The sequence below is a fragment of the Biomphalaria glabrata genome, chromosome 8, assembly GCF_947242115.1.
Source record: "Biomphalaria glabrata chromosome 8, xgBioGlab47.1, whole genome shotgun sequence".
Taxonomy (NCBI): Eukaryota; Metazoa; Mollusca; class Gastropoda; family Planorbidae; genus Biomphalaria; species Biomphalaria glabrata.
In genome coordinates, this window is record NC_074718.1 from 34,098,595 (window position 1) to 34,119,199 (window position 20,605).

General features: G+C 31.3%; 3 protein-coding genes across 5 annotated transcripts in view; 2 read left to right on the plus strand and 1 right to left on the minus strand.

The window, feature by feature from the left end:
* The first annotated feature begins 942 nt into the window (after window positions 1-942).
* On the plus strand, window positions 943-11,700 carry LOC106056800 (pleiotropic regulator 1-like). Its single transcript, XM_013213653.2, has 15 exons — window positions 943-1,034; window positions 3,291-3,397; window positions 3,842-3,942; window positions 4,506-4,538; window positions 4,780-4,798; window positions 5,538-5,577; window positions 6,386-6,487; window positions 7,333-7,425; window positions 7,852-8,001; window positions 8,980-9,081; window positions 9,507-9,599; window positions 9,802-9,920; window positions 10,677-10,816; window positions 11,057-11,250; window positions 11,508-11,700. The coding sequence occupies exons 1-15, from the start codon at window positions 1,023-1,025 to the stop codon at window positions 11,565-11,567; spliced, it is 1,365 nt and encodes a 454-aa protein (XP_013069107.1). The 5' UTR covers window positions 943-1,022; the 3' UTR covers window positions 11,568-11,700.
* Window positions 11,701-12,953: 1,253 nt separating this feature from the next.
* LOC106056801 (NADH dehydrogenase [ubiquinone] 1 alpha subcomplex subunit 2-like) lies at window positions 12,954-16,868 on the minus strand. Its single transcript, XM_013213654.2, has 3 exons — window positions 16,711-16,868; window positions 13,607-13,713; window positions 12,954-13,201 (listed from the first exon to the last, which is right to left on the minus strand). The coding sequence occupies exons 1-3, from the start codon at window positions 16,797-16,799 to the stop codon at window positions 13,101-13,103; spliced, it is 297 nt and encodes a 98-aa protein (XP_013069108.1). The 5' UTR covers window positions 16,800-16,868; the 3' UTR covers window positions 12,954-13,100.
* A 238-nt stretch (window positions 16,869-17,106) lies between these two features.
* LOC106056802 (TBC1 domain family member 4-like) overlaps window positions 17,107-20,605 on the plus strand; it is a 117,337-nt gene continuing 113,838 nt past the window's right edge. For 2 of the 3 annotated variants that reach the window (XM_056037121.1, XM_013213655.2), the window contains exon 1: window positions 17,107-17,303. The gene's annotated coding sequence lies outside the window, so the exon portion shown is untranslated. Of the gene's footprint in view, window positions 17,482-20,605 lie in introns of all 3 variants that reach the window. The other variant, XM_056037122.1, reaches the window with a different exon arrangement.

The window sequence follows — 20,605 nt, forward strand, 5'->3', positions numbered from 1 at the left end:
ACTCAGGGGAGCCTTAAAAATAATGAAATTAAAAATTCACAGAGATTCGAATCCAGGAGCCCAGGCTCGGTAGCCAAGCGCCTATTTTGCTATAATTAACAGATAGTGTAAGACACCCACAAACCATCATCTTCTCTATATGATGTCGAAGAGATTTTGTGGGTCTATTCTGAACTTTATCTTTGAATGTTCGAAAGTTTTTCTATTTTTTTTTTATCAGGGTGACATTGTCTCAGTTGATTCTCAAGCGTAATTAGGTTCATATCGTCATAAAAAAAGGCAATCGGCATGTTTTATAAGGAATGAATGAACGATGTTAAATAATCAACGCTATTCAGTTTACATAAGTTTTGCTAAACATTACTTACATGTAGACAAAATTAAGTTATTTAAAAAATTATTGAAATTAAATACAACACTTTTTCGTTTGAATAGAAGGATAAATATTTAAAGGATTAACTTATGCACACATTATATGTTAGTGTGAAGAATTAAACTAATAGGATGTAAAAATTAAAGTCACAACGTGCTTAAATGAAATCTATTATCGTAGACCCCCGTGGACATCTCATAGACCCCCAATTTGTTTTTTCACTTTCGTAGACCCCTTGGAAGTCTTTGTAGACCCCTGGGGGTCTATATAGACCACTTTGGGAATCACTGATGTAGCCTATTATATGTGTGCGGCAAAGGATTTGACCCGTAGTGATTAAACCCGGGATTATCGAGACGACATATTCAGACCTCATACCATAAGACCAGCCAACCATTCGTAACATACGCTCATAAAATAGTCAAAATATTTTTTTAATATTTCGTAAATGCCATATATGATATGATAAATGGATGATGCCTAAGACTTGGCTAAGTACGTAAAACGACTTGACTATATACTATATATATATATAGGCTAGAGCTCAATACAATACCAAAACTGATTACATACAAAGAAGAGCTCGATCTTTGTCACTATGAAAAGATAAATCGACTCACAATCGTAAACAAATTCTACAAAAAACACCATGTCGATTGAGGTAAGATAACATTACTATATAAAAAGATCTAGATTTTCTTATAAATTGAGTATTCTAGATCTATATAATTTGAACGTAGATCTATTATAGATTTTTATTGAGAAACAGACTAGATCTAGATACTCATACTAAGATAGAGATTAATTGCTCGTGTAACCTATTACCGATAATAACTAAATAATAAAAATTAGATCTAGATCTCATCATCTCTCTATACAATCTATACATTTTGTTTACCATTGGAATTGGGCCTTAAGTTAAGATAAAATACCCAGAAAGGAGATAGAGCTTGAGAAATGCTTTCCAATGATATCAATTTTATATTTATATTGCTGAGTTAATTGTGAGGGAAGTTATTAAATTTTTAGTGGCCAAAAATTAGCCTTCTTTAGCCTTTGTAAATAAAAAAAAAATCTGTGACCGAAACAACTGACAGTTGAACTTAAATTAACTGTATTATAAAAAGTCTTAAAGATATGGGGTTGAAACTTCACACTCTTTTACATTAACCAGTATTCTGTTAAAATAAATTTAAAAAATAAGACCAAGCAATAAAATCTTTGAAAAAAAGTTAATTAATATATAAAAAAGCCTTCGACAAAAAATAAAAATATATGTGATTTTGTCATCATATGAGCCCAAAAATCACAAATAAAAATAATCAGAGATCTGTATTGTGTTTTATTTTGTTTAATTATAATTCTACTGTATTTAAATAGCTATTTATATGCATCAGATAGATAATTCTTATAAATTATAAATGAAAATAGCACTGCGCAGAAAAATATTTCCTAAAATTTAATGACTATAAGTTTCATAAACTTCATAAAAAAACAGTTTTAACCTTTTTGTAGAGCACTGGCAATTAATCATTTTAAAATGCCTTAATTTAAATGCTTTAAAAATTAGATTGTAAATGAAAAATTTCTTGCTTCGGACAATAAAATAAAAAAGAAACCTTGCGATTTTATAGAAGTTATTAAAAGATTTTTTACTTGAATTTTTGTGCAATAATAGCTCATCATTTTAAAAATATAATGTACTCATTTATTAACTATTAATTTACATGTATATTAATAGAAAAAAACAACACACAGAAAAAAAAATTAATTATTAGTTCGCTGAGCTAAAAATATGAAAAAAAAATTGTAATAGTTAATATTATTTTTTAAAGTAATTAAACTTTTACTTTAAAATTTGCAGATTACAAAGTCATTATAATAAAGACACATGTATTCCCTCTCCATAATCTAGCATTCAAACACTATAAAAGTTAATTTAAATGAAAAATTCCTATGTGTGCTTCTAAAAATAGATCGTGATAGACAGAAATTGACCATTTCCAGTAAATCACAGTGTTGGTTGTTACTAAAAATAGATTTTAACCATCAACTTTGAAAATTAATATCTAAAGAGTGCGCCAAGCTACAAAGTTCAAACTTAGCACACAGATATATATTAACATGCTAAATTCAATAGAATTAGTGAGATTGTTGTAACCATAAACACTTTTATTTTATTTAAAAAAGAAAATTTTACCCTTCTTTGTCTTTGTTAATTTTAATATCAAATATCTTTAAAGTGCGCCAAGAGAATTTAATGAAATTTGAAATATACACATTTCATAATATGATAAATTATTGTAGCAAACAGCATTGTTGTAACTTTTATAGGAAAAAATGTCAACTTTCACATAAACTTTTGTTAAGAAAAATTAACAGATTGGCTTCAAAAGCAAATAAAAATGATCTCTGATATCTTATGTTTACAAAAAGTAATCATAATTAGTCCTCAACTCAAATACAATATGCTAAAACTTTGATGGAAATGACCTCCCCTATAAAAAGGGTAAAATGTGCTGACACACTTTTCAGCCATTTTTTGGGAGAAAAAAAAATGGATCTAGGTCAGTTTATCGAAGTACCTAATGTAATGGGTTGCCTGAGGCTGAGTCAGTCAGGATAACCAAAGTCTTGACTAAATATAATATAAGTCATTGCATAACATGCAGGACTAGATTGTCCTACCAACACGCATTCATGTAGTCATCTTCTTTGTACCAGATTAAAATGCAATATTATTTTGGTATTTTTATGTATAGTATTATAAACAATACCTTTTTTTTTATATAATAAAATCAAATCCTTTTATTGTAAGCACAATAGCATGATTAAATTATCCATATAATAATTAATAAATAAAAGAAAAAATGCAATACTATAGCACCTCTTATGAATTTTTCTTTTTCATTCACAGGATGTTCAGAAACATTCAGTGCATACCCTGGTGTTCAGATCACTGAAGAGAACTCATGACATGTTTTTATCTGACCAGGGTAATGCTCCAATGAAATTTGATGAAAGGTAACTGTGTTAAGAGTGACTGCAAGTTTGAAATAGAGATACTAACTAAACATTTGTAATGAATTTGAAACCGGATACTTTTAAGATCCAAACTTTAAAATAGAAGTAATGCACTTCTGTAGGGTGTTTCTTCAATATTTAGCACCCAATTAAAATTTTTAAATGACATAACATTTAAGTAAAAGCTAATACATGTACAGTTTTGGTAAGCATGGGAATGAGAAGAGGTTATTAATAAGAGTTTGTGTATTTAGGCTTATAAAGACTAAAATCTGTAGAGAACCTATAATTCCAGTTAATTCATTTATATCTGTTCCAGGTCGACAAGCAAATAATTAAAGAATGTATGCTTAAAATGTTAAGATAAATGAAGATAAAGATGAAGATTATTAAATTATTGTGCTATCTAATTCTATACTATTTTTTATATTCTTTATGCATCAGTGAGAAACTTAAACGTCAGATAAAGGTTCAGGATGAATTTGGTCCAGTGAAGGAAGCTGCCAAAAGAGAAGTAAGATCCAAACAAATGCAACAAGTTGGTGGTGAGTGGGCTATCCATACAACCATGTTTCATATTAATATAGAAGAAATATTTTTACGTCTTCCCCATATACATTCCTTACTTAACTAATTTAGTCCTGACTTATGTTATTTATAACAATATTGTACTGACTTACTTAAATAACAATTTAGTATTGACTGATTTATTTATAATACATTTTTTCTTTCATTTACCAAATATTTTGTATGAACTTAAATAATTATTTTTTAAAAATTTAACTTCTGTCTAAAACATCTAATTTCAAAACTATACTTTTTTTGCAAAAATGTTTTTTAATGGCTATTCACGTATATTTGAGTCCTTCAAATTTAATGCATTGATGTTAGTAGTTATTCATTAAAACTAAATTTCCTGAAATAGGATTATGATGTGTTTTCTTTTATTTTTAAACTCAGCTTTTTTATTAATATAGTAAATATTTTTATGTACTTTTTAACTACCTCTCCTTTTGTAGAAGAGGTACTTTTTTTTTTTTTTTTTTGTATACTCATGTAAATTTTTAGTGATGATTAAATAAACTTTTTTTTTTTTTTGTTGGTATAGGTGTAGGAGAAGCCCATAATGGAACTGTACAAGGTAACACAAATAGATTTTTTTTTTAGAAATACATATTTTATTTAGCTTTATTTCGCACACTGGTTGTACAGCAAAATGAATTAGATGTAATGAAATTTGTTATGTTTTTTTTTTTTAAGCTTAATTGATCTTTAAGATATCTAACACTTTGCCTTGCTAAATTTATTTTGATAATTTAAGAAAATTAAAAAAAAAATTGTTATACATTATTTTAAGAAAAATGTTTTTATTTTCATTTCAGGTGATAGTGATCATATGAGGTTTGTCATTTTGGCTTTTACAAACTAGTCTATAGCATTACATTACTTTATAGTTTAGCAGACTTTCTACCAGAGCTTTTTTTTTTCAAAGAACACTAATATTTCCTATTACTCAGGATTGAATAATAAAAGATCTTTTTTATCCCAATATAGTTCAATGTTTACTTCGACTAATGATTAATGAGACCAGAAAGAAATCTTATTAAAACATTTCTTTTCTATCATAGCTAAAATTCTATAGTATATAATGAAAAAGTGAAAGAGGGTTGTTCATGTTGATATTTAGAAAATTATGAATACATTTTACCCATCCACATTATGTTTCGGAGGTGCGAGGGCTGGGCGGTAAAGCACTTGGCTTCCGAACCGGGAATCAATATAATCAATGTTATCGTCCAGATTTCCTAATATTAACTGAATCGAATTAACATAAATAAAACAAAAAAAACTCTATCCCTAACATCACTAAATGTCCCGTTCTAAATCTGTCAATTATGGTGTGTGGCTACTCTATCTAAATACTACTCTAGCTAAATACCTAACAGCATGCAGTAGATTGTTTCGACAAATTTATTTGTAATTAATTGAACCCTCCAGTTATAAGGGTCGAAAAGCATGTGCTGTATGTGGGATAGTTATCTAGACATGAGGTTGCTTATTCATTTTGTAGACTCTTATTTTTCTATTAATGCTATACATTTTATTATGAAACTGTCTTTACTAGTATTTTTTTTTCCAGAAATGCATATGATTTAGAAAGATCAGACCCAAGTAGTCGGGTAAGAAAAATATGTCAGTGTGCTTTCATGTATATATTTTTTTCTTGTAGCTAAAGTATATAATTGTTTCAAAATGTGACCTTTCAGTCACATTAGGCTGTATAGAACTTTCTTTGGTATATACTCTTTTTTTTTTTATTTAGATCTGCATACGCTTATAAATATCTCCTGTTGTGTTGGGTCAAACAAATAAGAAAATATAATATAAATATTTGATTCTCTGAAATAACTTTGCATTATACTATATTGGTTTTAATTATTTTTAAACTATTTTAAAAAGGTACAGAAAAATAAATTTTGATATATTTACATAGTTGTCAAAATAAATTTATGTCAGAAAATAAATTTTGATATATTTACATAGTTGTCAAAATAAATTTATGTCATCTTCACTAGTTGGTATTTAAATGTAAGTTTGTCAGTGAATTTACAAATACTAGATCTCTTATGACTTTATTCAACAAGAGTTATACAGTTTAACATTCACAGCCGAACTGGCATGCACATTTCTTGCTGCTGTTTAAATAGAAGCTTGAAGTTTTGATAAAAACAAGCATTATCAAAATATCTTCCAGCAAAATTATTGAAAATAATAGCATTTTCTAAATTAGTGATTTAAATATAGCTAAAAAAGCATAGTTTTAATTATTCTTAAGTGCTGTCATGTTGTTTGAAAAAAAAAAATGAACACAGGTAGAACTTATTAAACTTAACTACCATTGGTGAATTAAAGTAAATAATATCAATATGTATTAAAAAAAAATGTTATTTGTTCAATCATTGCTCACATTAACTTCATTTTGTTTAGGCATTGGTTGCTGTAAATATAGGACAACAGCAGATGCTAGTTCCCAAGAAAGCTCCCACTATGCCTAAACCTAATTGGCATCCTCCTTGGAAACTTTACAGGGTATGTTTTATTAGATACCATTTCATCCTACTATAAAAATCTTAAATTCTTGGATTTACATCAAGTGGTCTACATTTTAAGATTATCTGTAAAAAAAAAAAATGACTGAAGGAAAAATGGTTATTGAGCGGTAAAACACTTGCAAGGCCATGAAAGAGATTTATATATATATATTTTTTTATTCTGGATTATATAACATAACTACCTTTTGATCATGAAGCCTTAATGGGTGATGATAATTATATAAATGAGAGTAAATATTTTACAATATATGTGCTTGTTAAATATTTTACTGATTCATAACGAAAGTATATAACAAGCAAAATAGCTTAGTAAATCAATATTAAAGACATGGTGGCTCTTGAAAGATGGTTTCTTAATGCATTGTCCTGTTGGGGAAATCATTAGCTTTCAGTGCTTTTTATCCAGTTTGGTTTTTAAACTTATTGCTCCCTTGCTGCTTGTTTCTGTATTTCAAGTCATCTTGAGCATTATGAACTCCAAGCTTAAGCCTCTCACTAGATATATAGCAATTCTATCATTATTTAACATTCAAAACTCACTTCATTTGCATTCCCTCCTTCTTCTTCTTCTCCTCCCCCCCCCCCCCCCCCCCCCCAAAAAAAAAAAAACAACAACAACCTTTTCCAACATAAAATCTTGCTTACTGGGCATTGTCTTTGTACCCATAGTCAGATACCTAAACTGGTGAAATTCCTATTAATCTATAAAATTAAATTCTACAAAGTTTCTACATGCTTATATATATTAATCCATGCGATGTGGCAGATTCAAAATTTATTTTATCAAATCAGAAAAGAAATAGTTTGTTTTTTTTCCCCTAGGTTATCAGTGGTCACACTGGTTGGGTCAGATGTCTGGCTGTAGAGCCTGGCAATGAATGGTTCTGTTCTGGTGCTGCTGACAGAGTTATAAAGGTAAAGATCAGTGAATGAAGCTTCTCTCTGTCAAGTGTTAATAGTTTTGTTTTTTTTATTTTCATTTAACTGACATTTTTATAGTTTGTTAATTAGCACTACTTTTGTCCAAAATAGACAAGAAATACTTGTTACAATATTGTTTTTCAGCAGAAAACTGCTTTATAATTAAATCCTTTTTTTTTCTGTGTTTTTTTTTGCACATTGCTTCTAGCTGAACAATTACGCTGTAAAGATATAAAGTTAATTAGAGATGACAATCCTAATGCAATTAAATATTACTTGTCAATGATTGCGAAAGCTAAAAAGTGAAGTAAAAGATTTATCTTGCATGAATTTGGTGAAAAAGTTGAACACTTTCAATTAATTATTGCATTCTTTATCTTGGCAATCCATGTCATTAATACCTTTGTGTATGCACCACAGATTTGGGATCTGGCAACCGGAACTTTAAAATTAACTCTCACTGGTCATGTGAGTACAGTCAGAGGTCTAGCTGTGAGTGCCAGGCAGCCATATTTGTTTTCTTGTGGAGAAGATAAAATGGTGAAGTGTTGGGATTTGGAACAAAACAAGGTAAGAAAAGTTGGATTGGCTTGTTATACTTCTCAGAAAAACACTTGGTTTACTAGTTGAAAGATAAATGGGAACAAGGAATTATTTGTAAGTTATCTGTTCTGGGGGGCTTATTATATTAATATTTTAAATTGAATTTTTAAAAAATTAAAGATAATAGTAATTGTATATTTTTAGTTTTTTATTGAGGAAATTGGTCTAACAAGTGTAAAAAAAAAAGTTCCCCTTTCAGACCTTCATGGCAGAGGAATTAAAGGCCATCTGTTTCTATTGTTAACAAGGGTGTCATGTGGCCAGCACAATGACCAACTACCTTTACTTTTCCCCAACTAGTGTCAGGTACCCATTAGAGCTGGATTAACTCAGAGGCGCCCAAAGATCACAAAATTAAAATCCCAGTCTTCACCAGGAATCGACCCCGGGACTTCTGGTACTAAAGCCAAGCACTTTACGTCTCAGCCACTGCACCTCCCTAACAATTTTGCACTACGGATAACAAAACATTATAATGAAAGCAAATGAAATATACTATTACATTTATACAACACTTACTACAGTTTCACTTCAACATTACATTTAAAGTACATGGTTTAAATGCTAAGGGAATTATAGAGATTGTGTGTCTTGATCTGTGTCTTTGTTTCTTCTCTGGGGTGAAAATTTATGACCTGAAGGGTGTTTATATTTAAAATCTTTTTAACTTTCTTAGGATTGTTTTTCTCTATTAGGTTGTTATTAATATTTGGTAAGAATGCAATCATAATATGATACCATACAATACCTTAGTAGGATGTAGCTTTATTCATTCTTTATGAAGTTTAAGAAGTATGCATTTGTTACAGAAAGTATGAATCCTTAATCTGTTTCATGTTTTATTACAGACTGCATTACTTAAACATTACGTTAATGTAGTCATTACCTACTAGTGAATTTGATAACAAATATTATTTTAAATACCAAATTTTGTTTCTCTCCCAGGCCATCAGGCATTACCATGGTCATCTCAGTGCTTGCTATGCATTAGATCTTCATCCTACTATTGATGTCTTAGTCACATGTGGTAGAGATGCAACTGTCAGGGTAAGATTATATCACAAGTGTCAAGTAAAGTAAGAAAAAAAAGTCTCATTTGATTAACTTAAGATCTTTACTTTGATTGGGCTTTAAGCCTAGAGTTTATAATACCTGTTTTTAACTACATTAGGAAAATCTTATTTTTACAACTTTAAATCATGTTCTATATCAAAGCAACTACACTTCACAAGTACCTGGTACCTTTTTATTTTGTTAAAATTTCTAATCATCTCTGCACCTTTAATCTGCAGCAAATATTGCAATTTTAAGTTGTTTTTTAATCCATTGTGTTAGGTTTACATTTTTTGCTCTTTTGTTTTAAGTTTTAATATGGTTTAAGTTTATACAGATAGTAAGGTACACTAATTGATAGTTTGAAAAAAATGGTTTTTTTAAGCTAATAAGTGTACTTTTTTTTTTTCTGTGACCAGATCTGGGATATTAGGACTAAAGCTTGTGTTCATACAATGGCAGGTCATAGTAACACAGTAGCTGAAGTGAAATGTCAGTCTGCAGACCCACAGGTAAAACAGAAAGCAACGACATCATTAACTATCAGAATATTCATTTTCTATAATAAAACGCCACAGTTCTGTATAGAACCTACTAAGCTGAATTGGAAGTCATAGTTGCTTGAATTTGTTGGGTTAAATTGTTGTGTTCGGTATCAATTAAAAAAGTATATGTACATTTTCAGATTTTAAAGTAATGCTTTTATACATGCAGGTGATCTCTGGCAGTCATGACTGTACTGTGAGGCTATGGGACCTGGCTATGGGCAGGACAAGAGTTACATTGACTAATCATAAGAAGAGTGTCAGAGCTTTAGCATTGCATCCAGTACAGTTAGTATTTGTTCAATGAAGTATATTTCTGATAGCTCTTGTCTAAGTGGGTGTAGTAGGCTGTAAGAAAGAGTGAATGTATATTTACTGACCACTGCAGTACCTTCACACTAGAAATATACTCTTGATTGAAAGCAGACTCAAGATATTCTTTAATGTGTAATAAATCTGCAGCTAAAACTGTACAATTGGCAACATGTAAATGTTTGACCGTACCATATAAACTCTTTATTTTTGCTGTAACACACTCCACTGGTCTGTCTCGTCCTGGCCAGGTACTAGATTCTACTGTTCTGGACCGTCTTGACACTGGACTGCTGCTGTACCAGGCTTGATATTAAATCATGATTTCTTTGATCGTGAAGTGACTTGATTCCAACACCTTCACTCCTTATATAGAGTTTGCAAAGGCCTTCTCAAAAATGATACAACCTTACTCATTTCCATGACCATATCTGACGTGAATGAGTAGAATTCACATCACATATTTTTCCAGAAGTGTCACCACAACGTCAGGCCTATGTTATCTGTGTCAGCTCATCACACACACCAATTACCCTTTTTTGTCACCACCAGTTATAGCAATATATATATATATATATATTCTTTATCTTTGCATGACTTTATTTTGACACTGAACTTATATGTGGTGGCATGCTTTTAAGATTATGGGAAAAACATTAATAATAATTAAAAAAAAGCTTTTTAAATTTGATCCCATTTAGTTTTAAATTTATTCAAATAATTCTGTTTCAGATATTCCTTTGCCTCTGGATCACCTGACAACATCAAACAATGGAAGTTTCCTGACGGTACATTTCTCCAAAATTTATCTGGCCATAATGCTATTGTGAATAGTCTGGCTTGCAACTCTGATGGTGTCCTGGTTTCTGCAGGTAGATAGCTGTAGTTGTTATATTTGCTGATCACTTTCTAAAATTTTCATACATTTTTTTAATCCAGGATTTTAAAAATTTAGATACAATAATATGTGTTGAATATAACCTTTAACTAATGACAAAATAATTTTTTACTCCTATTTCAAATATTGAAAGATAAATATACACACACTTTTTTTAAAAATGAAAGAACATAATGACATGTACTAGTTAGTATACTTTTTGTTAATCTAACAGCTGACAATGGTAGCATGCATTTTTGGGATTGGAAGACTGGCTACAACTTCCAGCGTGTCCAGGCACTTGCTCAACCAGGCTCCATCCACTCTGAGGCTGGGATATTTTCTTTATGTTTTGACCACAGCGGTTCAAGGCTCATAACTGGCGAGGCTGACAAAACCATTAAGATTTACAAGGAGGATGAGACTGCTGTAAGTTTTAGTGAACGCATTTTATCAATCATAGTCATAAAAGTTGAACCATAAGGTAAAACTATTTAATAAGGTCAGAAAATTACTGCAAGTACCATGGTAAGTACGACATTGAAGATGGATGTGCTAGATGTAATGGTACCGGTACAATATTTCAAAGCCATTTCTAAACGTAATCAAGAAAATAATTTAGAACTTTTTTTCAATGTGCACTTTTGTACGTCTATCTATATTTAGATATGTAAATTTTGTTTCAGACTGAAGAGACACATCCTATCAATTGGAGGCCAGACATATATAGAAAAAAGAAATATTGAACTGCATTTTATTTTCTGTTTGTAAATAAAAACATTTTTCATTTAATTTCTTTTTCTGCATTTGTCATTGTAAAATGTACATTCTGTTGTTTGAAATTACTCAGCAAAAGAGAATAAAAATTGTCCAAAGATTTGTACATTGTTTTTCTACTTTGTCATAATGAAACTTCAAAAAAGCGTTTGATAAGTGTCCACCGAGAATCACTATGGAAAATAGTTAGAGAATACGGTATACCAGAAAAATTCGTCCAGATCCTACGACACCTTTACAGTCAGTCTAGTTGCTGCATTAAAACAGAAGAGGGAACAACAGAGTTTTTTACAATCGAGACAGGTGTGAGACAGGGGTGCATCTTACCTCCCTTCCTTTTCCTCCTAGCCATCGACTACATAATGAGGAGAGCAATGAACCAGACTGCCTTTGGTATTCCATGGCATGAACAACTCCAATTGACGGACTTAGACTTTGCTGATGATGTTGCACTACTCGGGGCTACAAATAAATGCATTCAAGAAATGACGGAGAGCCTAGACAGAGAGGCACCCAAAATTGGCCTCCGCATAAACTTGGATAAGACTAAAATTATGCGAGTGGGATATAAGGCAAAGGGTGTCCCCGTCAGACTTGGCGAGTCAAAGCTTGAAGAGCTGGACAAGTTCACGTACCTTGGCAGCATCATAACAAATGATGGAGATGCTTACCATGATGTAGCGTGCCGAATAGGAAAGGCAGGGAGCATTTTCCAAAGGCTGCAGCCTATTTGGACTAGCCAAGCCATTGGACTCGAAACAAAAATACACCTTCTCAACACAATCGTCATTCCAACTGCTACATATGCATGTGAGACATGGAAGTCATCTGTCAAAATTGAGAAAAGACTAAATGTGGCTCAACAGAGATGGCTGAGACGGATTTTGGGAGTCAGTTACACAGACCGGATCTCAAACAAGGAAATCCTTTGCCGAACTGGGAGTCGAACACTTAGTGAGGTTGTGACTGAGCGTCGCATGAGGTTTGCGGGACATGTTCTACGTCAAAATGAATTACACACACCAAGAGTTGCGATAACATGGAAGCCAAAACGAGGAAAGCGCAAACAGGGACGTCCTCGTATTACCTGGCGACACACCTTCATGGAGGACCTCAGAACAGTGGACACCAGATGGGAAGAGGCTTCAGACATTGCCAGTGACAGATCATTATGGAGACAGCTTGCCGCCCAATGCGCCGAACGGCGCGGGAGGACCTAAGTCTAAGTAAGTCATAATGAAACTAAGGAAAACAATTTGCTGCTTTTGATATCTGTTAACAAAGAGTTTTCTTAATTTTAGTCTCAGAAGACTATTTCAATGTAAAATTTTTAAAAAATAAATAAAAACAAAATCAATCAATTATTAATTTATTATTTGAAAAAAAACTATTCACAGTATTGGACAAAATCATACTCTTCCACAATCAAAATGTTCATTTACTTTCATCTTATTGTGTTCTACGTAAATCAATTATCACTTTTTTTTGTACAAGTCTAACTATCAGTGCTGAGATTTAGAGCTGGCTATCAGACTTTCTACAGCTCTAGAAACTTGCTCCTTGGTCATGTTGGTCAAAGGAAGACTGGATTCTTTACCTAACTCTGTGGACGATAAAAAACATTAAATTAAATGTGAACAAAATCATATGATCTGTAGGTACCATTTCAATGTCTAGGGGTTGAGATGCTGCTTGGTTGTGGTGAATGTCATTCCAGATTGTCATTTTGATGATCCAAGTTATAAACAGTTGCCATCCACATGAGGTTTGGCTAGCATGTAATAATCTTCATTTCTAAAGGAACAAGACGTCTTAGAACCTAAATGCCATAACAGCATTAATACTGTGATGCTAATACCGTATATAATTTCAGTTGGAAATGGAAGTTCAATTTAATTAAATAATGCTTTGTCATAGTTAAGTTTTATATTTGCAATTTGTAAAAAGAAAATAAAAAGATACATTTCATTAATTACACTATTTAGAAAGATAACAAAATGATGCTTACCATAACGAGCATAGACTTTAGGTTGAACATTCAGCGCTTCTCTAACAAGGAAAGGAAATTTAGGGTTCTGTTTCTTTAGACCAACGTAATTGCTTTCTAAATACTCTCTGTTGGAAAATGTAGAAACCAAAACAATCAATTCTCATTCAATTGCATTCAATATACATTATACACTCTAACACTAGATCAAGATTTAGTTTAGTCTAGCATATATATAATGTAGAAATACTATGCGGATATGACCCGCGGCCTGCAGGCCTTGGCTTGGGTATTACTAATCTAGTGGACTAGATTTAGATCTGTTTCAAACATAGTGAATGTTCCCATATATATATATATTGTTACGACCCTATTGGTGGCGCAAAAGGGTTAACTATAGGCTCAGCTGACACACACGTGAATCACTCAGGTCAGCGGGGCCATGGACAAGGGACAGTACTACGATTACACGCAAATATGACCAATGTTATGGTCATGTGATCGAAAGCCTGCATGTATGAGTGACACAGTGTGTAGGAGAGCGGCAGTTCAAGACCGGAGAGCGTCGAGACCGGGACTGTTAGTCGGCCATGAAGTCGGTCCTGGTTGAGTCCTCAGGTGTTGATGTACAAGTCCAGAAAGAGAGACAGTAGAGTTTTGTACGGTGATGTACAGTTTAACATTCGTAGTAGCTTATTGTGTTGCCAATTGTGTCATATTGGCTGTTTATTTGATCCTTATTAAAGTACCAGATATCGTGGAGCTCTTGTTGTCAAGTTCTTGATGTGTTAGATGTGCAGTGTTGTGTTTAGCAGTGTTTACAGAAGACCTGAGTAGGAAGAGAGATCGTAACAATATATATAATATCAATTTTTTTTAATACTTTGCCACTTGAATGAAAGTAGAGTATGAAAATGGGTTTACCAGTTCAGCCGAAATATTGATATCAAATGTAAAATACTGTGAAAACAGGTTTACCCGATATGTTAAAAAGTTTCGTCCTTTAATAGGGATGATTTTTTTTTTTTTTTCGTTTTTATTTTTAGGGCCTTCCGGTTGTGGGTTAACCATACACTACAAATTCAACTAAACTGTTTCCCTCTATGGCTAAATATATTAATAAACATAATAAAAGAAAAATTCATCTGACCAATTTGTATAGGTGGTAGCGACAAGAGAAAAAAAAAATCTACATTTAAATATTATTTATCTTTTAAATATATACAACATTTTAAGATACACTAAAATGAATATTCCTGTGATTTTTGTTATTTATCTGTTATTAATTCAATCTAATATATTTTAAGTGAGAAAATATGTTCATGACCCCCCCATTTCATGTCAATGTCTAGATCTAATTCTAAGGTACAGGATCTGACTTATTGGGGTTATGACCTTATCCTAATAAAAAAATAATGTCCTAAACTCAAATGTAATTATACTGTCAGGACTTGGACATTTCGTTCTTGTCAATTCAATCTAGACTACTAGACTATAATGTCTCTAGATCTATGTGAAGTTGAAAAAAAGCTCTAATATAGGTAGATCTACATTTAATAAATGATCAAATAAAACCAACAGACAAAATCATAATAATCTGACCTCATTTGATATATCCAATCATTACATTTTTTAACCTTAAATATTGATTTTTTAAATAAACAAATAATAATTTATTTTATAGATCTAGATTAAGTAGATTTTTATCTAGATTTAGTCTTAGAACTAATTTGTGGGAAGCGTGGTAGAGATGCTATGTACGCATGAACTTGGCTACCTATGAAGGGGCTCGAGGTTCAACACCCGACTCAAGCAGAGTTGTAATGATATCGGACCATAGCACTATGAGCATGCTATAAACATGAAAGTAGAGCTATATAAAAGCTATAATTTTATTTAATTTTTACTACATTTTACAATTAAGACTGAAATGATGGACTACATTAGATACAAAGAGTAAGATATTAGACTAGATAGTGACTTTAGAAAAATCTAGACTAGACTACGGCTACTACTAATTAGATCTAGCTAGACTTTAAAGGGAAACTCCTATGGTTTTTCAAATTTGAGTTAAATTGACATATTTAAATTCTGCGTAAAAAGTTGTAATAGTAAACATTTTACTATTTTGTATTTAAATGCTTAGAAACATTTATATTTAATAAATTAGACACTAAATTCTTGACATCTAAAAAAAAACGGGGTTCTTTGAGATTTTGTTTTTAGGTTAGGCATTCGTCACTTCCCTTTTTCCCTGAAAGAGAAACTACATTTAACCAATTGTATCGCTTCATTCTTACAGTATCTGTTAGGCTGTTAGACTAAGTGACGGCCTAGTCCATAGCTATGGTACAGTTTTATATATATAGAGAGAGAGATCTAAAAGCATTAGGATAACCAACTCGATAAAAAAAAAGTAACATTTTCATCTAAGCCCCTCCCTGTCCTAAAATGTAAATAGATCTATATAGTGTGTCTGATTCTAACAAACTGGTCAGTGTAAGGCTAGTCTAGACTACGTGTAGTTGGTCATGACAAGACAATCAAGCGATAAAAGTTTGTGGGTGTTGAGTTGTCAGGCGAGAAAATACACACTGGAGGTGATGTGCAGTCATGAATGTAAATCTACTTTCAACACGCATTTTTTTCTTTACTTACAAGATCTAGATCTAATAGACGAGAATGTAAATTTTACTGTATGGTCTCCGGTTATTTCAAAACACATCAAAACCATCGGGAGTATCCCTTTAACTTACTGTAAGTTTAAGTCTAAAGTTAACTTGTCTTAAGTTAAGTCTTAAGGCTGGTAATAAGTTTAAATTTAATTAAGTCTAAGTGAGTCTTAATAAAGTTAATTCACTCTTAACTTAAGACAAGACGTTAAGTCTTAGGTAATAAGTTTAAATTTAATTAAGTCTAAAGTCTAAGTCAACTAGACTAAGTCAGTAAGTGAGTCTTAGGTAGTCTTACTTAATAAATAATTTATTTATAAAGTATAAAGTGTTAATTCACTCTTAACTTAAGATTCTTCTTCTAAATACGTCCAGAAGTTGTGAACAGGGAATTACCAGATCTAATATAAGTTAAGTCCTATCTAGATCTAAGTGTTATACGGGTAGATCTACCTAATTCCTTTGCTTGAGGCAGACTTAAGGCATAAATGAAACCTAAGTTCTTTTAAATGAGAACCAATTTTTATCGCTGTGGACGCCATTTCGACATTGACAATAATCAAATCATGATTACCGGAATATTCAACGAACAAAATCTAGATTATATCAAGACGTTTTGAGCTGGATTATATCTTCAGGAATAAATAAAAATTGCTATGCAACGTGAAAATTGTTTTGTTTTTAAAACTGTATATTTTAAAGTCAATGTCAAAATAATGATTTAATAATTTAAAGAAATCTAAAATAAATTTATGTGCTACGAGTAAATCTAGATTTTGTAATACTTCAAGGGAATTAACTAGGAATAACAAAATTGGATTACAGGGTATGCCAGGCTAAATGTTTATATTCTTGTTGGCCTACTTTCCCCCGACACTGTGACCCTAGATTTATTCTAGCTGTACATATCATAGACGTACACTAAATATAGATCTAGATTAGATCTGTTTCACTAATCACTAATGATCTGGATGTTTGAAACATTTCTTTTTGTTCTTTTCTATAATAATAATAAACTTTGATTCCGAATTTCAAATAAAGTCTTAGTAAGTTGGACTGAAGACAGTGAAGTATAACAACAATTTAACAATAACAATATTTTTTTTTATTACAATGTTATTCAATATAGAAAATAGAAGTTACAATTAATAGTTAAGTTAGTAGTTTTATTAAATGATTTAAATAATCTTATCCAATAAATATCGGATATTCAATATCGATCTAGTAAGTTAACTTTATATTACTTTATTATATTTAATTATAGATTAGATTCTAGATTAATCTAGATCTAGAAAATAACAAGAATCTAGATAGACTAGATGATACTAGATCTATATTAAATTTGATTTAGCTCTAGTATATTATGAAGTATATAATATAGCCATAGCTATTATTATTATTTAAGTCATTGGTTAACATGCATGATGCTAGGACGTAATCATCTTCTTTTTTGAAGTAACATCTGTATTATATAAGATAAGAAGATAAGATTTTTTTTAGTAATAGTATATGGTATACATAACTGTCACATAACACAAACAAAAAGCTGCAGCTGACTGTTACTTTTGTGTGCAAGTTGAACCAGTCCCCTCAGCCATGTTCAGATATAGTGTAACTGACTGTTTTAAAGGAGGAGGTGATGTGCAGTCAGTAATCTTACAGATAAAAAGGGGGGTCTCAGTGTCATGCTTGCATGTCCTTTACCACCTTCAAAGAATTTAAAAGATGGGACCAATCAGTGTGTTTGTGTGTGTGTGTGTGTGGGGGGGAGGTACTTCATATAAAATTGAATTCCTATTGGTTAAATGCTTTGAATTTGTTTTTTTTTTTTTTTTTAATAGCAGCAGTAACGAAAGTTTATGAGATGGAGAGTGACTACACGAAAGAGGTGACGTCGAATTATTTAGTTTCTTTCTCTCTTTAAAAGAAATATTTGATCCATGAGTTTCGTAAAGTATTTAATACCAGTAAAGACCTTTTAAAGAGAGAAAGAAACATAATTTGATGTCACCTCCTTCGTATATATATATATATATATATATATATATATATATATATATATATATATATATATATATATATATATATATATATATATATATACACAGGTAAACTGGTATTGGCTATGATAGGGTCTATGAATAATAATAGCATGGTGAGGTGGCTACATCAGCTGCAAGCAGAGGAAGGAGATGTGGAGCACGGGAAAAGTCATTAACAAATTTAGTGCTAAAAAAAAATAGAGATCTAGATTATATATTACCCAGTACACTTGAATGTACACTTTGGTTTCTTATAGTTATAATGTTTTTTGTTTGGTGTAATGCACAGATTGTAAGACAAATTTCCATACGGACAATAAAGATTATTATTATTATATATATAAGCATGCCTACATCTTTGGTTTGGGCCGAATAGATTTCTAAAACAACACACAAAATGAGATGACAGAAATGCCAAGCTACTATAGCATGAAAAATGTAAATTAGTGCTTGCTGGAAATATTACAAAGGTAGAATGCAGTCAAAGCTAAATTTATCTCGCTTGATAAGATCAAATTAGGTCAGATGATGTTTAAAGATTGTTTCTTTGGCCGATGGTTAACAAGGGTCTCGTGGCATGAAAAACAACCAACCGTCTTTACTTTCCCCAACTTATGTCAGGTACCCATTAGAGTTGTTTTGGACTCAATGGCGTCCTAAAAATCAAGAAATTCTAAATCCCACTCTTCACCGAAATTTGAACACACGATCTCTTGGTTCAGAAACCAATCGATTTACCACTCAACCACTATGCCTCTGACCACTAACTATCTTTAGGAATTCTTTTTTTTTTTTAAATTTTAGTTTCCATGTAATTAAATTAAGGAATATTTCTCAGAATCCAAATAAAATTTATGAGTATATTTATAAATTTTATTTCATTACTAGTCAAATATGACCTGCGACCAGCTGGCCTTAGTTTTGGTATTATTGATGTACTGTATTGAATTTAGACCTATGTCAAACTTGGAGAATATTCCCTTCAAATTTTTTAAGTTTGCCATGAAAATAAAAGTATAGCATAACAAGTTACAAAGACAGTTTGTGTGGAAATACAAACTCAGAATCCGCCCCTGGAGTGGTCCACTCAGGCAGGTAAAAAGGCAGGTATGAATATTTTCAGAAAGAACATCAGAATTAAATTCTATCAAAGACAAATGACTTAGAAGGATGGAGAAAGAAGGTTGACAGATCTTGTGTGGTGCCCCAGTGGTCCAGCAGACCAAAGGATAGGTGAAAGTGAATGTGAAGTTAAATGCTAACCTGGCCTAACTGATGTCTTATAATGAATATCTAATTGATCTAATTATTTTGTAAAGGGTCAATCAAATCCTCAAAAAAAAACAACATTTTTGTAAAAAAAAAATAATTTCCTTTAGTCAAGTGTTGTATGGCTGTAGCACTGCAGTTCACACGATAATATGAAAACCTAATTATTAATTGTTGTTTTAAATTATGTCCAACTTATATGCGTACCGGTACTTAATAGATTTTTTTCTCACAAAAAAAAGTAAACATTATTTTTGGGTAAATGTAGTAGTTTGTAGGACAGAACTTACATAACATAGCAATACAAATGTTAAAAAAAGAATTTAAACAAAAAATCTAAAATCATTTGCATAAATGTGTTAAAAATATGGTAATAGTCAGCTCCTGTACTAAAGAGCCTCCTGTGTTTGTTACTATTAATAGTGAATAGTTGTAAAAGTGGTAAGAAAAAACTGCTTGCATAAGTGATTTAAAAAATTAGATTTTTCACTTTTAGAAAAGAAAAAAGTAGCCGTTGATCAGAACTTTGAATGGACTAAAATATTATGATGTCGGATTTTCACTATCTTTTGTAGTTTACAAGATCTAAATGGGACAGATGGAGGGACAGGCATTTCACACAAAACTAATAGCATCTTTTCCTCTTTTGGGGGCGCTAAAAATGGGTTTACTCATCCAGCCTACATATACATATATCCAAAATAAATTACCTGATTTGTTAAAAAGTTTCATCATTTAATAGAGATACAATTAAGTCTTTTTTGTCTATTTTTAGGGCCCTTCGGTTGTGGGAGGGAATTAAACATACACTACGGTCTCCGCCGTGATCTAAGGAACTTTTGTGCCAAGTTATATCAAGTTTGGTCAAATGGTTTTGATTTCAATGAGGGACATACATACATATATACATACGCCTTACTTTTTGCTATATATTTCATTATTTCAAACATTTTTGTAGAATAACAAAAATACTGGTATCTTAAATCTCAAAAGTTTTGCTTAAAAGTTAAAAATACTTGTAAAGCTCAGTCATATAA

Excerpts from the sequence above, each read along its gene's own strand:
- LOC106056800 (XM_013213653.2), top strand. Across the intron at positions 5,578-6,385 it reads GATCAGACCCAAGTAGTCGG|GCATTGGTTGCTGTAAATAT; the intron begins GTAAGAAAAATA and ends CATTTTGTTTAG. Across the intron at positions 9,600-9,801 it reads GTCAGTCTGCAGACCCACAG|GTGATCTCTGGCAGTCATGA; the intron begins GTAAAACAGAAA and ends TTATACATGCAG.
- LOC106056801 (XM_013213654.2), bottom strand. The coding sequence starts at position 16,799 with ATGGCGTCCACAGCGATAAAAATTGGTTCTCATTTAAAAGAACTTAGG. Across the intron at positions 13,714-16,710 it reads GCCTCAAGCAAAGGAATTAG|AGAGTATTTAGAAAGCAATT; the intron begins GTAGATCTACCC and ends ATTTTCCAACAG. Across the intron at positions 13,202-13,606 it reads TAAAGTCTATGCTCGTTATG|AGTTAGGTAAAGAATCCAGT; the intron begins GTAAGCATCATT and ends TATCGTCCACAG.